General features: G+C 45.0%; 1 protein-coding gene across 1 annotated transcript; it reads right to left on the reverse strand.

Annotated features, from left to right (window-relative positions):
- Window positions 1–11432: 11432 nt before the first annotated feature.
- LOC124649834 lies at window positions 11433–20445 on the reverse strand. The gene is made up of 4 exons (XM_047189403.1): window positions 20197–20445; window positions 14885–14998; window positions 12761–13146; window positions 11433–11964 (listed from the first exon to the last, which is right to left on the reverse strand). The coding sequence occupies exons 1-4, from the start codon at window positions 20443–20445 to the stop codon at window positions 11433–11435; spliced, it is 1281 nt and encodes a 426-aa protein (XP_047045359.1).
- Window positions 20446–23146: the final 2701 nt, after the last annotated feature.

Below are 23146 nucleotides of genomic sequence, written 5' to 3' on the forward strand. Positions count from 1 at the left end.
TCAAGTACGAGGATCTGACCGATGAGCTCAAGAAGAAGCATGACGAGATCAAAGCGGTCCTCGAAGCCGACCTCATCGGCTCTTTTCACAGAACCCGCTCACATGGCATCAGGTGGAAAGGGTTCTCGCCTGAAGGCGCGCTCGATGGAGTGGACCTGTCCACCCCGTCAGAAGAACGCACCAGGTCACTGCGGCAGGAGATAACTTCATGGTGGCTCATTCGCTGCACCGCCATTCTGAGAGCCTGGTGAACACTTTGAAGCGTGTCGCTCTGCGCGTGATCCAAGAAATCATGAGCCATCAATACTCTCCGTCAGGACCAGCTCTGGGGACTCACCAAGGAGAGATGCCACTCCAGTCCCGTCCACCGCTGCCGTTCGCGTTGGCAGCACCAGAAGTGCCGAATTCATCGGCATCCGCCGTTAACATGGTAGAGCGCACTTACTCTGGTCCAACATCAACATGGTAGGACCTCGGCACCACTCTGGTAAGGACGGAGACGAGGGCAGATGCTCTCATAGCGAGGACAAGGAAAAAGCCGTTCTACGCGATCGGCTCCGACACTTCCCAAAAGATCTATATATGGACAAACGCGGCGATGCCGGTCCGCGTGATCGGCCCCAAGGATCTATGAAGGGACATGGAAAAACCTTCATTGAGCAATCAACATGGAGGCCGATTCCAGCAATCGGCCAAAATTATCCTCACCATGCATTCTGCCTGGGTTCAACGTCGATCTAATGGGCAATGGGTTTACGTCGGCTGATGAGCTAGAAGAAGTCAACACTGGTCCTAACAAAGCCGACGTTCACGTATAGTGCTTTGGCTAACCACAGAGCCGATATCAGCAGATACCTGGCAGAATCGGCTCGGGGGGCACCTAATCAGATGAACATGCGCGACACTGATACATGTGCGGAGAAATATCGGGGGGGGGGGGCGATAGAGAGATCGGCCAGTAAAAAAAAAATCGGTACGGACGTTGACTTCAGAACGTTAAAAAAGCCGATGCACGGCCATCGACTTTAGACAAGTTCAGCGAAACAAGTTTAGCAAAACATGCATCAGTTTACACAAAGAGGCCCTACTGAAGAAAAGCGTTGAGGGCGTGAAGAGCATCGGCACGGATTCGATCCACCTCGGCGATCTCAGCCTCGTCTTCCTCGTCTCTGCCCGTCACCAGCTGACTGCTCAGGGCGCGAATTTCAGCTAGATCGGTCTTCAGATCGGCTGTGAGGCCTTTTGCTTCCTCCTGAGAGCGAGCAATGAGGGTTTCCTTGTCTTGGATAAGTTGTTTGGTCTCCCTGACCCTCTTTTCCAGATCCTCCAGTTCCTTGCGCAAGATTTCGAGTTCGGCACTATTGGTAGAAGTGTCGGTTTTGGCGTCTAAAGCGGCCTTCTTCTCGTTGAGCCGTTGACATTTGTCTGCAATATCGGCTCTCAACGGAAGCTGGGCGCGGCGAAGAGTAATTCTTTGACGAGCCGACTGCACCCTTGACCTGAAAACCGACAAAGTCACAACCGGCCAAAGCTTAACCTGCAGCGTCACTGGGAGATGGGGCTGGATGTCTTCGAGGATGCCCTTGACTGCCTCGGGGTTTTCGACCAGGGTCTCGACCGGGGAGGAGAGCAAAACCTTGAGACGCTGGAGCGGGCCATGAACCGCGCTAGGGCTTAGCTCTTCACCTGCTTTGGAAGGAGCTGGCTCGACGGAGTCGGGATCGAACGTCAGCAAGCTTGAAAGATCACAACCCTGACAGACGAACAAGAGCAGTATGAGCATACAACAAAGGAAAAGGGTAAGCCCGAGAGAGTGGAACGTACCTCTCCCAAATAAGGAAGGGCAGCCGATGTTGTGATAATCGGCTTCTCGGTGGACTGGGCCAGGTTAGCTACTTGGTCAGCCATGCTCGGCGAGGTGGTTAGGCCGAGCGTGGCAGATGGCATCGGTACCTCTTCGACGTCCCCGCTGGAGGTCCCATTAGTCTGCAAAAGAAATGGTGAGCCGATCCAATTAGCAACGGGACGGTATGGAATATGAGCAGTTGAGGTAATTACATTTGAAACTTCCTGGCTCGGCGAGGAAGCTCGTGGGTCTTTGCGGGCCCTTTTGACGCATCGCCGCTTCACGCGCGACCCCGTTTTGATCGGAGCTTGGAGATCAGTAGGCTCGGGAGTCGACCTTTTCCTAGAAGCCGACACTGGCGAGTCCGTTTGGCTCCGTGTGGTGGATCTTTCAGAATCGCCCGGGGTAGAGTCCCTTGGGCTGGACTGTGCGTCCTCACTGGAGTTCTCTTCAGTGGAAGTCTGAAAGGAGAAGTACAGCCATGTTACAAAATACTAGCGAAGACAGATGAATTTGGTCGAGGCACGAGTCAGCTTACATGCAAGCTTGCTTGGACAGGGGCTTTGCGCTTCAGGGTTTTTCTGGCAGCTACTTTCCTCACTGCCTTCCTCGCCTGGGTTGAGGCTCGGGGGGCAACTGACCCCGAGGATGCTTTACTCTTGGGAGCCGATTTGGGAGAAGTCGGCTGGCTCTGCATTATGACCTTCTTCAAGGGCGGTGAGCTCTGACAGAAGAGAACCACCGGGGCTGGTGGAAGGAACTTGAAGGGAGAGCCATCGGCTTGCGTGGGCTCCGGGCCATCCTGTTGCTGCCAAGAAATAGAGTCCGGTCACGGACAATCATCATAAGCCATGACAAGTAATTTATGTGAAATGGTACCTGGTGTGCCGGGACGTCATAGTCGGCATCGAGTTGCTTCAGCAATGGTCCTAGAGCTCTTCTGAAGGCGTGGGTCTTCCACATGGACCACCAAGTCTCGAAACCATCGGTAGTAGTGGTGAAGCAGAGGTTATGAGGAATTGGAATGGCCAGAGCATCAAAGAAGGTATAGCACCTTTGGCCGGTGAGAATGTCAGGAAGTTCAGCTCTGCTTGCTGTCAGGTGGTGGAGGAAGAAATGTGGAGGCACTTGCCCTAGACCAAGCTGCCGGGCTACTACCACCGGTTGGTAAGACTCATAACCAGGCTTGATGATCCTGTTTGAGGTACTCATTCCGACCGGGAGAAAGCAAGGACGGATCATGATAGAGTACAAGTGCCGAGTGCTGGCATCATCGGCAAGGCTGTCTAATCGGAAAGAGACTGGGTTCTCAAAGTTCTCCGATTCAGTATAGGGAAAGAATAGGGGGTTGTCCAGGCCTTGGAAGAAAATCTTGAACCACTCGTCGCTTCCTTGGGGATCAATCTGCTGCACGGGAGACTATACGGAGCTTGACCATAGCTAGTGCATCGAATATCCTTCCCATTTGCATCTGGAAAGGTGCAGGTGGCCAAAGACGGGAAGTTTGGGATCTGGTTTTGGAAGTACAGCTGAGCCCATAACTGAATAAACCACCAGGGCCTCCTGTTTTAACCTGTCTTTCGGGAGAACAGGTTTGACAGACATCAGTTGAAGAGATCGATAGACCTCTCCAAGGAGCAGCTTTCCGAGGCCAAGTTGAGTACCTTTGGCGAGTTCGTAAGCCAGGGAAAGGTAATTCTTGGTTGGGGCAAGTGAAGGGCCATAGAATATAAAGTGTTCCAGCCAGAAGTTCAAGAAGGTCTGTGTGCTCTCTTTCCGTTACAGGGCCTTTGGTTTTCATATAACGCCTGAGGTAGGCGCCCCAACTTGTACACTCTGTTTTAGAGGAAAGGGTGAAAGGGACCTTTGGCAATTTAAAGGCAGAGGGGCTTGGGGATGCAATGTCCAGGCCTGTGATCATGGCCACGTCCAGCAGAGTTGGGGTCATGGGGCCATGGCCGAACATGAAGCAGTTCAGTGCATCAGACCAAAAGTAGCCGATGGTTTTCAGGATGTTCTCGTTCTTTTCAAGAGGAGATAGTGATAATGATAAGGCATCGGCTATCCCTATCGCGTCCCAGGTAGCATAGTGTGCTTTAGACACTCTGCTGTACCATGCCACCCAACCTTCGGGAGGATTAGGCCAGGCTCGCAGGCAGTCGGCCCAGGAAGTCAGATCTAAATTCTGATTCACGAAGGGGATTCTATTGGCCTCGCATGAGATTAGGCGAGCGGGACTCTCAGAAGAACGGGGGCCAAGACACATAGAGTTTGGGAGAGAAGGGTGCGGCAGCAGGAGGTCTGAAACCTAAAATTGATAATGGAATAGGGCATTAATTCAGGTGTTTGTCTGTTTACTCCGACATTGATTCGAATGGCGAGGAGGCTGTTGAGGATTACCTTCAGACCGGAGACCATGGCGTTGGCATTGGATGATTCCGCCATTTGATGCGCTAAGGAATTGGGACGGCGCGGCTGAGATCTGAGATTCGTGGGGCTGCTTGGCCGGCGATTTGGGGATCTGAGGTTGCTTTCTCAGATGGAGGTCGCAGGTTACCGTTTGGAGGAGCAGTTAGGTTGGCCTTACTCTTATCATAGAGGCTGATGTGATACCATCGGCTCTTTTGGGGGGTGTTTGACTTTGACTATCGGCAAAGTTAAATGAGAACACTCCTTCATTTTAAGAAGGATTTTTTAGATTGGTGATAAAGTCGAGGAGGCAAGACGCCACGACATGACCCGACGAAGGAAAAGCAGAGTGATTTTGGAATTGTCATTTCCAAAACCAGGGGGGCATGTGTTATCACCAGAATTTGACCGGATCAGAGGTGGGCCGCGATTGTAGATGGGCTTGAAAAATATACATAGAAGGAATACATGAATCGGCCTTTTATACCAAGTTTGGGCTAGTTTGCCCGTGTATCTGTAACATAGTAGGATACGTGTCGGTTAGACAGAGTTTGGGCTCGTGCCCGGTTGGGATTATTCCCACGTTAGAAAGTCTACGGACTATAAATATGTATCTAGGGTTTATGAAATAAACAACAACCACGTTCACCACAAACCAATCTAGGCGCATCGCCAACTCCCTTGTCTCGAGGGTTTCTTCCGGGTAAGCATCATGCTGCCTAGATCGCATCTTGCGATCTAGGCAGCACACGTTTATTCGTCGTTCATGCGTTGCTCGTACTGAAGCCTTTTTGATGGCGAGCAACGTAGTTACCATAGATGTTTTAGGGTTAGCATTGTTCATCGTATCATATGCTATCGTCGTGCGACCCTTAGACATCTAGCCGCCCTTACACCTATCTTGGGTGTAAGGGCGGCACCCCGCTTGATCATTATTTAGTAGATCCGATCCGTTATGATTGCTCCTTGTTCTTCAAGGATTAGTTTAATATCTCGCATGGTTAGGCCTTACAAACGGGTTGAAGGATCCAAGTGGCGCGTAGGGTGTAGTTTGCTAGCCCTAGACAGGATGTTCCGAGGATCAACTTCGTGTTGGTTTTTAGGCCTTGTCTAGGGTCGGTTTACGATCATCGTGCGTGGCCGCCAGGCTCAATCACGAGTAGGATGTTCCGATTATGCGGTGAAAACCCTAAATCGTAGTAGGTCGTTTTAGCTTTATTTCGATCAAGCAGGACCACCATCTGATCGTACACCTCGTACGCATCATGGGTGGATCGGCTCCTTGAGCCGATTCACGAGATAACCCGAGAGCCGATCGAGGCTCGTATTTAATGTTTACGTGTATGCCATGCAGGAAACTAAGCGAGGCATCATCCAACACCTTCCTGACCAGGTATAGGTCAGGTGGCACGCCCTTGCATCAGCATCGGACGTGCGTGCCGAGGCTTTGCGGGCCGTCGCTCGGAGGGACCAGGGCCAGCCGCAGTCCTGGGAGATTCCCGGCTCTACTGTGTTGCCCGTCGCTGCCCGCCGGTGGGTTTCTGACCGCAACAGGTTCCCCTATATTTATTCAAGGTATCCATAGAGTGTTCGAGATTAGCACGAGCTTCTTTATTACCACGAAGAGAAGCATAAACCATTGCCATATCATGCACCAAGGTATTATATTCTTCATCATTATCATCATCATCATTCTCATCATTAGAGGATGTGTTAGGAGTCAAAGTAGGAGATACCTTTGATCCATTTGCCATAAGGCACATGTGCATACCGGAGGATCAAGATGAAGATATTCTTGAATCCTCATTTGAAATCATGTCTTGATCCATAGAGTGTTCGGTTTCCTCTACATTGTTAGTCAACAAGCAACTAGAGGAAATAGAAGCATTTTGATTATGGGAGCAAGACAAGGCAAGCATATCATCATGAGATCTATGTAAGCAATTTACACATGATATGCAAGGACTATCAACACAACCATGTAGACTATTTTCAATGCTCGATGTGTTTAAGTCCAAAGAGGAAACATTGCAATGAGATAGAGATGAAGAGTCATCAATATTGAGCATAATATCATCATTGCAATTTCCCTCACCACTCACCATATCATTACCTTGTGTCTTGCAACACGTTGGTGAAGTGGAAGTAGATGATATATCATCACGGCCGGAGGTGGAAGCAACTTGGAGCTCTTCATGATGCAAAGGGGAAGAGAGCTCCTCGTAGACACCACCGACCAAATGAGAAATGGATCCACCAAACATTTCTTTAAGCTTGATCCACATCTCATGAGACGACTTTCGCTTTATATATATCAAGAACCTACGAAAATCGGGTCTCAAGGAGAATAAAAGCTCATTAGATACTAGAGCTTCAAGATGTAAGTTTTTCTCGTCCTCTAAAGATAGATTTTGAGGATCCATCGGAGGAGAAAAACCTACATCTAGAAATTGCTCAATGTTTGGACACAAGGTCCGAAGATTGCAAAGCAAGCAATTTCGCCACAAAAGATAATTTGTGCCAACAAAGATAATTGTGTCATTGTGCACTAAATTACTAGCCGACATCTTTACTCTCAAGGCGGTGAAGCCTTAAACAAGGAGAGACCTTGCTCGATACCAATTGAAAGATCGAGATGTCGCCTAGAGGGGGGGGTGAATAGGCAATTACAAAATCTTGCGGATTTGTCTTGTAAGAATGCGGAATTAAACTAACGTTTAGTTTACAAGCACAAACCCTAAATATGCTAAGCTCAACTAAGTGTAACAATGGCAACTAGAGCTAAGCAAGATAGGCACAAGATATATGTAGCACAAGTGATAGCAAGATATATGTACTTCAAGCACGATGGCTATCACAAGGAAAGAGAGCTCGGGTATATAAATAACCGAGGCACGCGGAGACGAGGATGTATTCCCATGTTCCCTTCCTTTGCAAGAAGGTACGTCACGTTTGGAGGAGTGGAGGTCCACGAAGGATTCCCCGCGCCACGAAGGCTCACCCTATTCTCCGAACCACACCCACGAAGGATAATGGCCCTTTCCTTATGGTTAGCTTTTTCTCCGCTCCGGAGATGGCAAGCTCCACAACCACTTCACAAGCTCCACGAAGGAGAAGCCCGGGCCTCTTCACAATCTTCTTGAAGAGATCACCGGAGCACCAACCGCCAAGCCAACTAGGAGGTCTCCCTCCAAGAGTAACAAGCTCACGGTCTCTCACTCGAACTAATCGTGGTGGAGAGCTCAACACTATGCAATGATGCAAAGCAAGAACACTAGAGGTGTTCAAGTCCTTCACTCTCAAATCCCACCCAAACAACAAATGCTAGGATGAGATTGGAGAGGAAGAACAATGGGGAAAGTCAACAAAAGACTCCAAGATCTAGATCCCAAGAGTTCCCCTCACTTAGAGAAGAAATGGTTTGGTGGAAGTGTAGATCTAGATCTCCTCTCTTAGATCCCTCAAGAAAGAGCAAGAATCATGTGGGGGAACAAGAGAGAGAGCAACTTCTTCAAATGCAACAATGGAGGTGAGAGAATAGGAAGAAGTAGTTAGCTCAAGGTGGAAGAAAGGTCTATTTATAGCTAGGAGCAAATAAAACCGTTGGGGGGAAAAAGACAAGGGAAAGGCAAGAAAAACGGGCAGAAAACAGTCCCAGGCCGGCGGCCCAGCCGGCTGACCGGATGCTGGGCCGAGGAGGCCGGTCAGCCATCCGGCCCAGCCGGGGCACCGACCGGATGGGAGGATGCCGCGCAGGAGGCGGCAGATAGCCACAGGCGCGCGGGGGAGCAGGCTGCGCAGGTGGGCCGCGCGGGGCGAAGTGACCGGGCCCGGCAGGGAGGCCGGCCTGGCCGGGGCCAGAACCGGGCGGCCCGGTAGGCGACCGGGGCCTGGGCCGGATGAGGGCGGGAGCGGCTCAGTACGCCACCCGGTCGGCGTCAGCGCCCGGGCCGGCGGCTGGCCCGGTCCGGCCGGCTGGCCCCTTCCCCCTTTTTTCTTTTTCTATTTTTTCTTCTTTTTCCTTTTTCTTTAATAGCAAATGCTCCCGAACTCCGATTCGAGTGAAACCAGTTTTGTTTGAAAGATAACAACAAATGCTATCCTATAGAAAGTGCAAACTCAAGAATATGTAGGAGGGGATTTTATCATGAATATAAAAGGTAGAACCTTATATCATGAATAACCAGTAAAATCACCCAACCTTGAAAACGCAATAGAAGATGCATGCGAACTCCGTTTTCGATGAACTTGGGCTTGTTGTAAAGCTAGCAACAATCTCAAGAACCTTACACATAGAAACACCAAGAAGCAATAAGGATATGCAAAGTATGAAAATGGTTGAGCTCCCTAAGACGATGTGATCAAGTTACCCAACCGAAAGCTCCTCTTAATAGTGCGGCTATCTATCCTATAATCCGGTCTCCCATCAACCACCTTGAGACCGGTAAAAGGAAAACCTATCAAGGTCATACCTTTTCCTTGCGCATCCCGCTTGATCTTGATGATAACTCTTCAAGCTCTACACAAGCCGGAATGCCTCACTTGATCAATGTTGCTTTGTGAAGACTCACAAATGCTCCCCCATACACTATGATGGGAGAGCTCCATTGATGCACATCTTCACATGTCCATTATCACCAAATGGACGGCAAGCTTCAAGCATGTGATCCATTCAAGATGCTCATCTTGAACTTGCCCAACTCAACCTTGTATCTTCTCATAGTCACATAAGATAGAGCATGGCTAATATTGAGTTCCACATAAGAACTCCATCTTCATTTCATCTTCTTGATCATATCACATATATATCTTCAAACCAATGATCTTGATGCCAATACACAAGGTATATCTTTATCTCCATGGCATCCATACTTGAATCCAACATATGGAGTACAAGTAGTACCTATGGAATATTCCTTCATATAAACTCAATGAAAACATTAGTCCATAGGGGTTGTCATTAATTACCAAAACCACACATAGGGGCAATATACCCTTACAACCTGCAAGTGAACCAGTGAAAGAGGAGGGGATCGGTCCTCACAAAGCTCTTGTAGGCCAGGCATGATCTGAATCACAGGCATGATCCCATCGATGTCTTCACACTTAGAAGGGACGGACACATCCGGCTGCGGTGACGGGGAGGCCCGAGGGGATAAGCAACCAAAGAAGCATTGCTCCCCAACCATATCTGACTTCCCAAGGGCCTTGCCATCAATGGCTTCATCGGCAGTCTTTGACGCCATCACAACGACCGCATCATCGTCGACAACCACCGGTATCCCAAGGGCCTTCTTGCATAGCACCGGTATCCTTCAGTTCCTCCGATGTCGAAGGCACATCAGGCTGCCTAACTAGCTTTTGGGGAGCATCCACTTCAATCATCTCCTTCAACAAATTCTCCCCCGAGCAAGGAGCACCGAGTACCTTCAGCTCTTCCAAATCCGACCGCACAACAGTGTCCACAACCATCTCCAGCTGATTGGGCATGGTTGCAAAGCCAACTTCAGCCAGAGCATGCTGCGTTAGAGAAATCTGCACGGAAGATGGCGTAAGAGAGTGTCCCTCAAGAGCCACCACAACCCTTTCCAGCATGCTCCCAAGCCGGTCAAGCAAATCTCGCATGGACTTTGACACATCACGCACAGGCTTGACTAGCTCCTCGAGCTGAAGCGTAGCCAAGCCTTGCAGCTCAGCCCGCAGCATCTTGGCCTGCTCCGTAAGGACGGATTTCAGCATCGCATCTGGCGGAATTGCCGAGCTCGCAGCTGCAGCGTCGGTCGACGGTTGCGCATGGATATAGTCCTGGTGCCCCGCAGGGAGGGCGACAATAGAAGACCAGGAGCGGTCTAAACGGCGGCACCTCGGACCGGCAGCAGGCAAACTAGAGCAGGTCGGAGCACTGGTAGCAGACAAACCAGAGCAGACCGGAGCGGAGGCTTGGGTGGCATTTTTGCGCTGCCAACAGTCTCTCTCCCGGTGTCCAAAGTGGCGGCATGAGAGGCACCGGACACGGCCGTGACAGGCAGCCACCAGATGGCCGGGGTCCAAGGAGCGGAAGCACCGGCCGTGCATCCTCCGCCTGAAAGCCATAAGACTGCTCATAGTGGGAGTAACTTAGCTAGTAACATCACACATTTCAAGCTGTTTTGGTGACATGGCATAACAATAAATGAAAAAAATAGGTGGTAACTAGCTAAGTTACCATAACATCACATATCTCAAGATAAAATGAGTCTAAAAACTAATAAATGAGACTTTACATGATACCACCTCTATTTTACTTTCCACTAGTATGAAGATAGTAACATAAACTAGTAACTTATGCATGACATCACCTTACGTTACTCCCCACTATGAGTAGCCTAACACCGACATCACTGAGTGTATGCTGCAATAAATTTCACTGTTTCCCATAAAAATTTGCTTGCAAATCGAGAGCTTGACATACGTTTTTCGCAATGCGCTACCTGCTGATGAGCTGAAGCCACTTAACCACCTACCCGAGCGAGTGGTTCACCATGCTTTACCAAACCAACGTAAGAAATATCTTTCCCGATGTCTTTTAGTAATACTACTACTGCATTTCACATACTTCATCCATCCATGAAACATGTCTAAGATTTATCAAAATCTAAATGTGCTTAGATGCTATTTAGCGACTAGATACATCTAAATTTAGACAAATCATGTTTCATGCAACGGAGAATATTTCATAGTAAGTCATATTGTCGGAAATATCAACAGTTTTGCGCCATCTGTTCTCACTCGCCGTCCACCCTACTACTCCTACTGTCCAACCAACACGTACTACTACATTATACTGTATATTTGAAAACAGGATCACCTAGACGGAAAAAGCAGGCAGAAGTCTTGATTCAAATTAGCATAAGCACACGCGGCCGGGGTGGGCAGCCATCCCTGCCTACCGGACACGGCCAAGCTGCCAAGTCTTATCTTATAATAGTACAAATATACGACATACATGTGACAAATAGACTAATAGAGCATGCAGCTGGCGTGGACAGCATCCCCGCCCATGGCCGAGCCGCCGAATACTCCTAATAAACAGGCTTGAAGAAAGAAAGATACATGCGGCCGGCGTGCATAGCCATCCCTATTCACGACGGACAGCCATCGAATCCAACTTAACTTAAACAGTATAAGTTAGGCCAAACTACTGAAACCACCAATTGCCTGCTGCGTCCGCGGGATAAACTTCGTTCAGGGCTATGAAACCCGGATCACGAACATTTCCTCCATACCGGGGTTTCTTCTGGTTACCTCTAGGCTCCAATTTGCTCTCGCCTTCAATCCTCTTCAGCACTCTAATCCCATTCATCATGTCCATAAAACCATAGACCTGATAGACTAGGTCAAACTGAGTTCGACCCATTACTTGGCGTGTTTTAATCACTCCGTTGTTGAGTCCGGCATCTATGGCAATACGAGAGAAATTACGCCAGTTGCCAATGCGTTTCCACATAGGCCGGTCTCCAAATTGGGTAAAGTTCAGATCATACGGATCCACATTATTTTCGATCCTGTATACTATCTCCTCTTCAACCCAAAAGAAGCGAAGTGCCTCGCAAAGAACCACGACAGCTACTTGAAGCGCCTCGATCATTATGTCCTGCCCTTGATCTGCCTCCCATTTCGCAAGTGTATGGAAGATAAATTCTATAGAAACAGCACCACCGACCTGAACACTGCATCAAACAGTGTTAACAGCATCAATACACAAGAGATAGAAACTCTCCCATACATAAAAGCAATAGTATCCTTGTATTCTTTCTTGATAAAATTGCCCATCAAACCCAAATAAAAAGCAAGTCATATTTCTAACTTGGCTACGTGAGTTGCTCAACGGGATAGCAAATCTTATAATGCAATTGTGCCCACATGCGATACTATAATTTGTCGGCGGCCTAACTAACAGAATTAGTACACAAATTAATAATTAGTTTCACTATTAAGCAAGTACAATAGGTTCTAGCTGCTAGTCAACATTTTCATGCTTCACAATTATGTGGTCAACTTAACCGCAGATAGTAGGCAACTTACTTGGTGGTTAACAACGATTTGCTCAGGGCGTCATAGTTTAGGACAAGTTATTAAACAACTAGTGGTATAATGCACATGTTTGTTGAACTGGTAAATTTGCATAAAACAGTTCAAAAGAATGCAACCTGTGGAATAATAACAAGTTTTCTCGCATTTCTACAGTTTTGTACAGCATGAATACTTGTTTTTGAGAAACTTGAATGTCCAAAGAAAGTTGGAACCGCTTGTTAAATTTAATTGGGCAGCAAAGTAATCGGCTTAGTTCTAGCCCAAACCCACTAATAACACCTACGTTTGGATGAGATCGAAAGGCAAAGGAGGGTGTGACCGTGTGAGTAACTATCCCCGGCAGTACGTATTTTTCCATGAAATCAAAAGTTACTCCTCTAATAACTGTAATTAACTAGAAAGAAAATACTAGGAAAAAAACAGAAAACTTACTGATTCTGATGTCCCCCATCAAACCAAATTTGTTGAACAACACCGGGGCCCTCCAGGAAAGAGGGCCAACCCAAATCGTCTTTGAAACAATACCAAATCGACCACTCTTGTCCAGCAAGGCGCTTCCTAAATCCCAGCAGATAGAAATCAGAATCCCTGATCATAAGCTCGACTCTGATATTAGGTTTAGTGCTAGATATCCACAGAACGCGGAAGTAGCTATGGCCCTTTGTAGGATGGTTTGCTGGATTAGGGTATGGGGTGATAGGCTTTCCATAATAGCTTGCCGGCGCAATCCGCTCTGCCCGGCGGAAGATTCGCTGCAGGAGCTCTTGATAGCGATGGGACAAGTTTTCTCCTATGTCAAACACAATGACAGGAACCTCCTGCATCATAGAAAGAAAAATGAGATGTAAGAATCCTATAATGAATATACCAATATTTATATGCGGTACTAAATTCATTTCTGCAGTTTTGTAGAGCATGCGTCCGCTGGTCTACACAATAGCCCGAGAATGTTAGTATCATTACAGATGCCTAATTCATGTGGTCTACACAAAATAAGGCAGCGCTGCATTCGCATTTATATAGTAGAAGAAACAGAGACCAAGTACAGTTATTACAACATACGGGCAAAGCAATCGTGAAAACAACAGCAGGTAGTCTATTTTAGACAGCCTGAACAAAAACATTCAGATTTCTAATCTGGCTCTCGTGGCCCTAGCTAATTCCTGTCGTTAGTTCAGTCAGAGCAATAGTATTGGCCATTAGGCAGGGTTTGCTATAGTTCTGTGTCTAAACAGGATTATTATCTAGTGTGTCGTGTTGGGCGTGGATGCTACGCCGAGACGAAGTCTAGCTAGCCGTGAGTTGTAAACACACGAGACCTGAGTTGACTGATAAACAAACCAGCTCATCTCAAAATCACGAGAACTCTAGTAGTACTATGATTACTTTTTTTTGGTACTAAATCCGGGTCAATTAAAACGGATCGGAGGGTTTACCAAAATCTGCAGAGGTCTGGTCTAACGAAGCGGAAAGGCAAGATGAAGACGTTGTATGTAGATAGTAGACACACACACACACAAGGTTGACATCCAAAACACGAGATAATTGCATATTGCTACCACAATTGAGGCTAGCGTTTCAAAAAACTACCACTTTTCCGATCAGTTGCAAAAAACTACCACTTTTGCGTCTAATTGCTTCAGAAAACTACCAATTGTGTGTAACACTCGGTTTGGTCCAATTTAATCATGTTTCTGACAGAGATGGCCCACCATTTGATCAAGTTTTCTATCTGAATGACATGGTGGACCATCTCTGTCAAAAATTTCATCAAATGGGCCAAACCGATTGTTACATAGAACTGGTAGTTTTTTGAAACCATTAAACGCAAAAGTGGTAGTTTTTTGCAGTTGACCTGAAAAGTGGTAGTTTTCTGAAGCCCTAGCCGCAATTGTGGCAGCAATATGCAATTTTCTCTCCAAAACACATGTATGAAAATATGCAATATTAGTGAAAGCTAGAAAGCTTGGTGGAAAGGGATGGCACAGATAAGTTAGATTTCTTTTCTTAACTCACTGATTAAGAGCTAGTTGAAGTTAAAAGGTAACACTAGCAGGTACACATGTAACAGATCGATAAAGAAAGCACACGGAAAACTGGTCTGCATTACATTCCTTGAACAAAAGCAATCTTCCTATGGGTGTTAAAGTTTGTTGCTGAATGCTGGGTTTTCCTAGTAATAATTTCGGATCTAAAACCCATCGAAATACCTAAGAACCTTGCACCGCCGGGAGGAGACTCGGCTTTTGTGTGTGTGTGTGTGTGTGTGTGAGGTCGCTGGAAAGTGCTCGGCGTCGGGCCAGTGCATGCCCGTTAACCTGTCGGAGAAAGGCGACAGCGGCCGGCCAGGCGTCGGACGCCTCCATAGACCATATATAATGAACTGACACGGCCTCGCCCCCTCGCAGAGCAGTAAGCGGCCGGTATGTTTCAACACAATCTACTATAGTGTAGGTTTGAGGATGCAGAGCACTATGCGGCGGGCTTGAACTACGGCGTGGAAACTGGGTGGCGGAGGGCCGGAAGAGTCAGCGAAAAAAGGCAGATACCACATACATCCAGATTCCGCTGGCGGGGTGCGCACAGACGCCGCTGGTTGAGAGCACCAAGCGCCTCGAACCGCTCCTCCTCCGGCAGGGCGGCCTCCATGAGGAACCAAACTGTGAGTGACTGAGGATGGGAAGAACCAAGGCTGCGAGTGAATGAGGATGGGACGGGAGCGAACTAAGCGCTGGAAGCCAAATATGTAGAGGAAGTATGAGCACTCGGAGCTCTGATATTTTTTTTCACTTAACTCCTACACACCAACAAAAGCCTAGAGATGCCTCTGCTCGCGGGCCCTGCCGCCAAACAGAAATTGGACGCGACTAAGCTTGGGTTGTACTTCCTCTGTCCCGTCTAAGTACTGGTCAAAAGTTAAACTAACTAACTTTGACTAAATATTTAGAAAAATATATTTACATCTACAATATCGAATAAATATATTAAGAATATATATTTTATGGTGAATCTATTCATGTTGATTCAATACTATAAATGTTTATAGTGTATAAACTTGGTCAAACTTAAAAAACGTTGACTTTTGACTAATACTTAGACGCCTTATATTTTGGGACGGAGGGAGTATAGAGCATCCCCACCGGTGGCCGTAATAGGCTGATGGAGGTTTCCCGCACAAAACAGCCTTCCACCAGCGCCCTTAAAAGTAGCCGACATATTTTAGAATTCAATAGAATAGCCGGCAACCCCACGCCCGAGATCTACATGCAAGAGTTAGGTTGGGAGCATCGACAATCCAGTTCACGTAGGATTTCGTCCATGGGACCCTCCTGGCAGCTGCACACATCCATTCCCCACCCCCCATCCCAATCCCCCCCCCCATTGTATCACCATCGCCGTTGTCATAGTTGCCTCCCCGTGTTTGCCTCCCACCGCCCACCCAGAATCCCAACTTCTACTGCGCCACCGCCACGTCCAGCCATACCGCGTCGTGGTTTGGTAGGAACATCCGACGGTGTCGCATGTCCCGCCGTCATCCTTGTTTGTTCGCTCGGCCCACATGTTCGTTGCCTTGCCGCAATGGACAGCGGCGACGAGATGATGATGAAAGAGGAGGCTCATGCCACAGCCAACCAACAACAACGGTTGCTGCTCTTGAACAACCTCCTCAGCCTTTGACAATGGATAGTTGAGTTGTTTCATGTGGATTGTGTTTGGCTTGAGGGAGTATGACACCTACTTCACGTGCAAGAAAGAATTGTGAGGCTTCTCATCTGTTCATAAGTGCATGGCTGCTCTGCAGTGTCTTGCGTATGGAGCTCTTCCAGATGCACAAGACGACTATCTGCCGGAGTCCACATGCTTCGAGAGTGTCTATAGGTTCGGTCAGGCGGTCGTGGCAGTGTTGGGACCATACTATTTGAGGGCATGATATGGAGAAGATATAGCTCGGATCCTGCCACAAAATGTAGCGAGGGGATTTTCTGGGATGCTCAAGAGCATCAAACACATGAAATTAATGGGGTTGAAAGAATGACCCATTTGTTTGGCAATGGTTGTACAAGGGTCATACCAGAGAGTGCAGTGTGAATGTGTGATATTTGAAGCTATGGCAAATTATGACATTTGGATTTTTCACGCTTTCTTTGTCATGACAGAGGCTCACAATGATATCAACGTGTTGGAGCGCTCTCCGCTGTTTGCAAGACTTGCTGAGGGAAATGCATACAACGATGGGTACTATCAAGCCGATGGCATCTATCCACCGTACGATACATTCGTGAAGACAATCCACGATCGTGTTACAAAATAAGAAATTTATCTTTCTCAATGTCAGGAGACATATCAGAAGGATGTCGAGCGGGCTTTTGGTGTGCTCCAACAATATTTTTCATTGTTCGGTACCCTACTCTTACCTAGTCAGAGTCTTAGATGTGGGAGGTGATGAACTGTTGGTGATCATGCACAACGTGATCATCGAGAGTGAGCAGAAAGAACTAGTGGGGTGATAACCATCCATTTTATCATTAGAGACCTCTTGTCAAACTTGATCGGGACCTGCCTAGTTTGCTCCTTTCTTCGACATGCATCACCAAATCTGAGATGTTCAAGTTCAAACTCAACTACAGAACGATCTAGTTGAGCATTTGTAGGCAAGGAGTAAAAACACCACATGATTCTTGAACAAGTTGAATTGCAATTTATTTCAATTCTTATATACATAATTTAATTTATATATTTGGATTATTGTATGAAACTATTTTTGACAATCAAACTTTTTTGAGCGTCGGTCGTATTTGGTTCGCCGTTGTGGTAGAGTCGTCCCTATACCAAGGGACGTTGTGCCAGTGCCCCTAATAGGGTTGTGCCGGTGTCTATTGGCATATGCCGGTGGAGATGCTCTTACAAATAGTGTTTAAAACTCTGGGTCTATAAAAGTTGATAAGTTGCAATATATGTTTTCCTTTGTTAGTGCAAATAATTACATCACATTTTTTGGCGGGTAAATTACATCACATTTGAATCCTAAGACGAGTTCGTTGACTTCCAGTGATCAAGATGTTGTGTTTTAGTATTTTTTAACATTTTTCCAATGTTTTTTTTGGCCGGTGTTTGTCTCAATGTACCACACATACACTAGTGGAGACATGCCCTTCAGTCGCGGCCCGTAACGGGCTCTAGTCCCGGTTTCTCAACCGCGACTATACATGCGGGAATAAAGGCGAAGCCTTTAGTCCTGACCTGTTACCAGCCGGGATAAATGGCTCTCCACGTGGCCGCGGTACATGGTTTGGGCTGGAGAACCTTTAGTCCCAGCCCGTAATCCCAACTGCGACTAAATATTATTTTCAATAATTATGTTTTTCAATTTTCTAATTTCTTTTTTCATTTTCCTAATTGTTTAACTTGTTACTCTCTCATTTGGACCATTTTTAATACTAATTACACTTAATCTCTAGTAAAATTGTAGACTTGGTCATCACTTCTCGGTCGGTCACCCATCCGCACACTACTCCACCCTCAACACGCTTAACTCCCGGTTATTTCCTGTTGTGCTCCGGCGAATGTGATTGTACCTTGTTGTAAATATTACCATATCAATCCTATTAACTCTTATACCATTGTGTCACGTTTCTGTATTTTTTGAAACAAAAAACAATCTGTAAACCGCATTTGGACAAATAATATATGCTTTATTATTAGAAAAAATGTGAGAAATTTGAATATGAAATAATTATGTTTTTATTCATTTACTATTATTATTACTATTATCAAATAATATATGCATTATTCATATAATATAGTCAAATAATTAATATCTTGAAATCTATAAACCGCAATTGGACAAATAATATATGCTTTATTATTATAAAAATGTGGGGAATTTTAATATGAAATAATTATGTTTTTATTCTTTTATTATTATTATCAAATAATATATGCATTATTCATATAATATGGCCAAATAATTAATATCTTGAAATCTATAAACCGCAATTGGACAAATAGTATATGCTTTATTATTAGAAAAATGTGGGGAATTGAATATGAAATAATTATGTTTATATTCATTTATTATTATTATTATTATGAAATATTATATGCATTATTCATATAATATGGCCAAGTAATTAATATCTTGAAATCTATAAACTGCAATTGGACAAATAATATATGCTTTATTATTAGAAAAATATGGGGAATTTTAATATCAAATAATTATGTTTTTATTCATTTTTATTATTATTATCAAATAATATATGCATTCTTTATATAATATGGCAAAATAATTAATATCTTGAAATCTATAAACCGCAATTGGACAAATATTATATGCTTTATTATTAGTAAAATGTCGGGAATTTGAATATGAAATAATTATGTTTGTATTCATTTATTATTATTATTATTATGATTAAATAGTATATGCATTATTCATATAATATGGCCAAATAGTTAATATCTTGAAATCTATAAACTGCATTTGGACAAATAATATATGCTTTATTATTAGAAAAATCTGGGGAATTTGAATATGAAATAATTATGTTTTTATTCATTTTTATTATTATTATCAAATAATATATGCATTATTCATATAATATGACCAAATAATTAATATCTTGAAATCTATAAATCGCAATTGGACAAATAATATATGCTTTACTATTAGAAAAATATGGGGAATTTGAATATGAAATAATTATGTTTTTATTCATTTTTTATTCATATAACATGGTGGAGCGCCGGGTGCAGCGTGATGTTGATGGAGGTGGACGTGGAGGTGGTGGCATGCAGAGATACAAGAACGAGATGGTGATGGAGGTGGACGTGGAGGAGGCGGCATGGAGTGAATATATATTAAAAGACACATAGTTCGGAAATTCAATTCGGCTCCCGGGTGCGTATGCTCCCTCTACCAAAAAATCACATTTCAAAGTGTCGAAAAAATTTGTCAAAAAATTCCTCATGTACATCTCTATAATATATGTGCGTTCCTCAAGTTTCACAAAAAACCTACACCTTTTTTGGTCTATGTAGAAAAGAGAAAAATTATCTTGTGAAAAGTATTATTTTTTGCACTGAAATTTATCTTTTTTACACACATCACATAATAAGTCGATTTTTTATGAAACGACTTTATGAGCGTGTAGCACGTGAAGATGTACGTACAAATTTTTCGTTTCAATTTTTCTAAAGTTCAAAATCCGTGTGAGATGCATTTCAAAATAGTGGGAGCATATGCACCCATGTTCCGAAACACCACTCCCATAGTTCATATATATTGAAAGACACATAGTTCATATATATTGAAAGACACATATATAGTTCATATATATTGAAAGACACATAGTTCATATATATTGAAAGACACATAGTTCATATATATGAAAGACACATAGTTCATATATATTGAAAGATACATAGTTCTTTAAATGTTGAGACGATCAACATGGCTATTGTAGCCAACTAGCTGCCAATAACTCCTAGCCATCTCGAAGGCCAGACGAGCGTCCAACGCGGCATAGTGCACTTGCTCGAAGCTCAATGGAACATTGGCCCACCCAAATATGAGTTCATCGTCTTCTTTTTTTGTGCGGCATCCTTCTTCTTGTACTTCTTCCTCTTCTTCTTCTCAAGATTTGTCCCAATGAGAGAGTTCGCCAGATCATATAAACTCGGAATTGGATTATTTGTGGGATTCGGGAGTATCTGCTGGAGGTCATACGCATAAGTAATGTGAATACCGTACGGACTCAGCATCTCCACATCCTTGCCGATAGCCGCGCCGCAGAATCTGATGGAGCCGTCCTGCAAGAACTCCTTGAGAGCTTGTGGCACTTCATCAGCCGACAAATCTGGAATACCAGATTCTCGGACGCCACCGAGACTTGCAGGAAGGCAGCTCGCTGATCACCCTCGCGAGGGTTGGTGAACTCGCAATCCAAGCCGACACACTTGATTGGCACGTTGTCGAGATAGTCCCTCTTAACGCCGCGGATCCACTTCTCCACCCTTCTTGCACGGAGCGCGAGCGTGACCATGAAGGACATCCCTTCGGCCATGAGGTGGTACACCCGAGTTAGAGGAGCCGGGTCACGCGCGAGGTGCTGCATCGATGAAGAGGAGAGAGCTTTTGCAATGATGGAGGAGAGAGAGGAGAATAATGTGTGTGTGGCAATAGTGAAGAAGATCTGAGCATATAAAGGAGTGGAAGATGAAGATGAACAGTTCCCGTGGCTGGCTCAGATTCCGCGTGACGCTCAATTTCGACGCGGCCAGTAATAGCGACGCGCGATCGACTTCCGCAGGAATGAAGCGTTTGATTTTAAGTCCCGATTTAGGATACGAGCCGGGACTAAAGGGGTACCGTAGGCGCAGTGTGCCGCAAAACCCTTTAGTCCCGGTTTGGGATACGAGCCGGGACAATTGATTTCTAACAAATCCGGATCTATAGGTGCCGTACGTTTGAGCGTTTACGAGACGACGTGGCCAGGCCTTTGGTCCCGACCGAGGACACGGCCGGAACCGGAACCAAAGGTAGCATGTTTCATACAATGATACTGACATCGTGTACAAGCTTCACGAAGAAATGAATCCAAAGATCAAAACCAGCCGCGGGAGTAGCCCAAAAGGAATTCTCATCGGAAAACGAGAAAAGTAGCTTCGTGCATGTGAGCACTCGTGGAACCTGCAAACACTCTGGGTTCATCGTCTTGCAGCAGAAGGCATCAAGCCATCAATGTTGCGTAGTACAGTAGGAAAAATACAGCCTAGGATCTATGCAATCACTGTTTCATTCACACAAATTTTATTGGAAATGACCTGCTGTGGTTCATACTATCTCCAAGAAATTGAATGAGGACGATAAGAAGCTATACCTACCACACGCGTATCAATAGCCCCCACTACGGAAGGACAAGGTCCATATTGTGTGTGTGGTTTCACCTCAAGAGCATCTTCAATGATCCCCACACCAACCCAACCCACCCCCAAACCGGATGAGGCGTTTCTCCACCCAGGAGCATATGGCTCCCATATTTTGAGTAAGTTTTAACCGCAATTTCAAGTATAAAAAAACTAACAAAACAAATCGTACGTACGGGTTGATATTTTATGTGCTCACTCACAAAGTTGTTTCACCAAAAACGAATATTCGGTGCAAAAAGGCTTTTCCCAAGACATTTCTTCATCTTTTTTGCACATGACATAGAAAATATCGTTTTCTCCATGATACTTGCGGTGCACACATAGAATGTCAAGATGTACCCACTAATTTATTTTTTTGGATTTTTTGAAATTTTAAAATATTTTTCCGGTAGCATGAGCAGCCCAAGATCAAAAGTGAATTTTTGTTTATGTCTTACTTTGTCCATTTGGGAGGGGACTGGGGAGGGGCGGCGGATATTTGTCTAGCCATGTCCATTTTCAGGCAGGACCTCCGTAAGCAAAAATTTTGATTACATACAATTCCTCCTGAAGATGTCGTAGGCGTGGCTGTGGTAGGATGTCCCCCCCCCCCCCACCTATCTTCGGTCTATAAAGAATAAGATCGTATATGAATATATGAATTTTGTGTATAGAAAATCATCGTAATTAAAAAGAATTGTGAATATTTTTGACGTACTCGAATGTCTTTATAATCTACGCGTCGCTCAATCACCATGTTGATGAATTCGAAAAGGTAGTATGCACATAAGTTGGTCCCCATTGGTTGTCTCAAGCACTTTACGAGAATATAATTCAACCAAAAAATAATCAAGCATGATAATTATATATATATATATTGAAACTAGTACTAGATAGTTACGTGGAGCCTTTCATAACGCAGCTCCGGTGCCCATTCACCGGTCACCTCTGTGATGAACGCTTTCCAACATCTGTGATAATAATTTTATCAGGAAATGAACGACAAAGGCCGATATATTGTGATAATGATTGAAATTACCTGTCGAGCATTTAAATCAAGCTGATGTACTCCTCGGTGTCTTTATCTAATGGTTCCATGATATATACTTTTGCAGAGTCAACTCTAATGATGAAGAGAAGATAGTGGTAAGTGCGCATGCATGCATAACTCATCAATTACACTTAGCATAGTGTAAGCAAAATAGAATATGTGTATAAGACAGAAGCACTCACTTGAAGTTGTAAGGAAATAATATGTATCCAAGGGTATTTTGCATCACTAATTTTTTTAGGAAGTTGGCATATGTGTCCTTGGGATATTGGGATACCGTAGCAAAATTAACGATATATGGGTCAATGAACCCAACGTCATAGACTCCCTTTCTTCTACATTCGAGAATCTTCCATCTGCATAATGGCGTACAAAATAATATAGTGATGATAATGCAATAAATGAGGTGGGCCCTAGAAACTTAATTACAGAAATAAATCACTTACAAACAATAGGAACTGACGACAGATTTGTCGAGGGCGTCTAGATTGAAGAACTGAAACAATTCTTCAAGCTCAATAGCTATGGAGTCTTCATAGAGGTAATGCTTCTTTTAAACTGACATTATTAGATAATTGCGATTTGTTCTCTTCGTTAATTCCAGATACCACTCATGTAGTTGAGCCATATGTTCTAGTAGGAGTAGGATCAGCCGAGGTCTTACCAGAGGCTGCCCGCGGACATATTTCCATGCTAGTTCATTAGGGTCGGGCATTGGATCGACGGACAGATATTGACCAACAGTAAGACCTTGTTGTACCGCTTTATCAGCCAGACGTAATCTTATCGTTATACACCTTGAGCGGGGGGATCGATTGATTTGCCTGTTCTCCGAGCTTCGAAACTTTTTTCCCGCA

Source organism: Lolium rigidum, chromosome 1 (genome assembly GCF_022539505.1).
Source record: "Lolium rigidum isolate FL_2022 chromosome 1, APGP_CSIRO_Lrig_0.1, whole genome shotgun sequence".
Lineage (NCBI taxonomy): Eukaryota > Viridiplantae > Streptophyta > Magnoliopsida > Poales > Poaceae > Lolium > Lolium rigidum.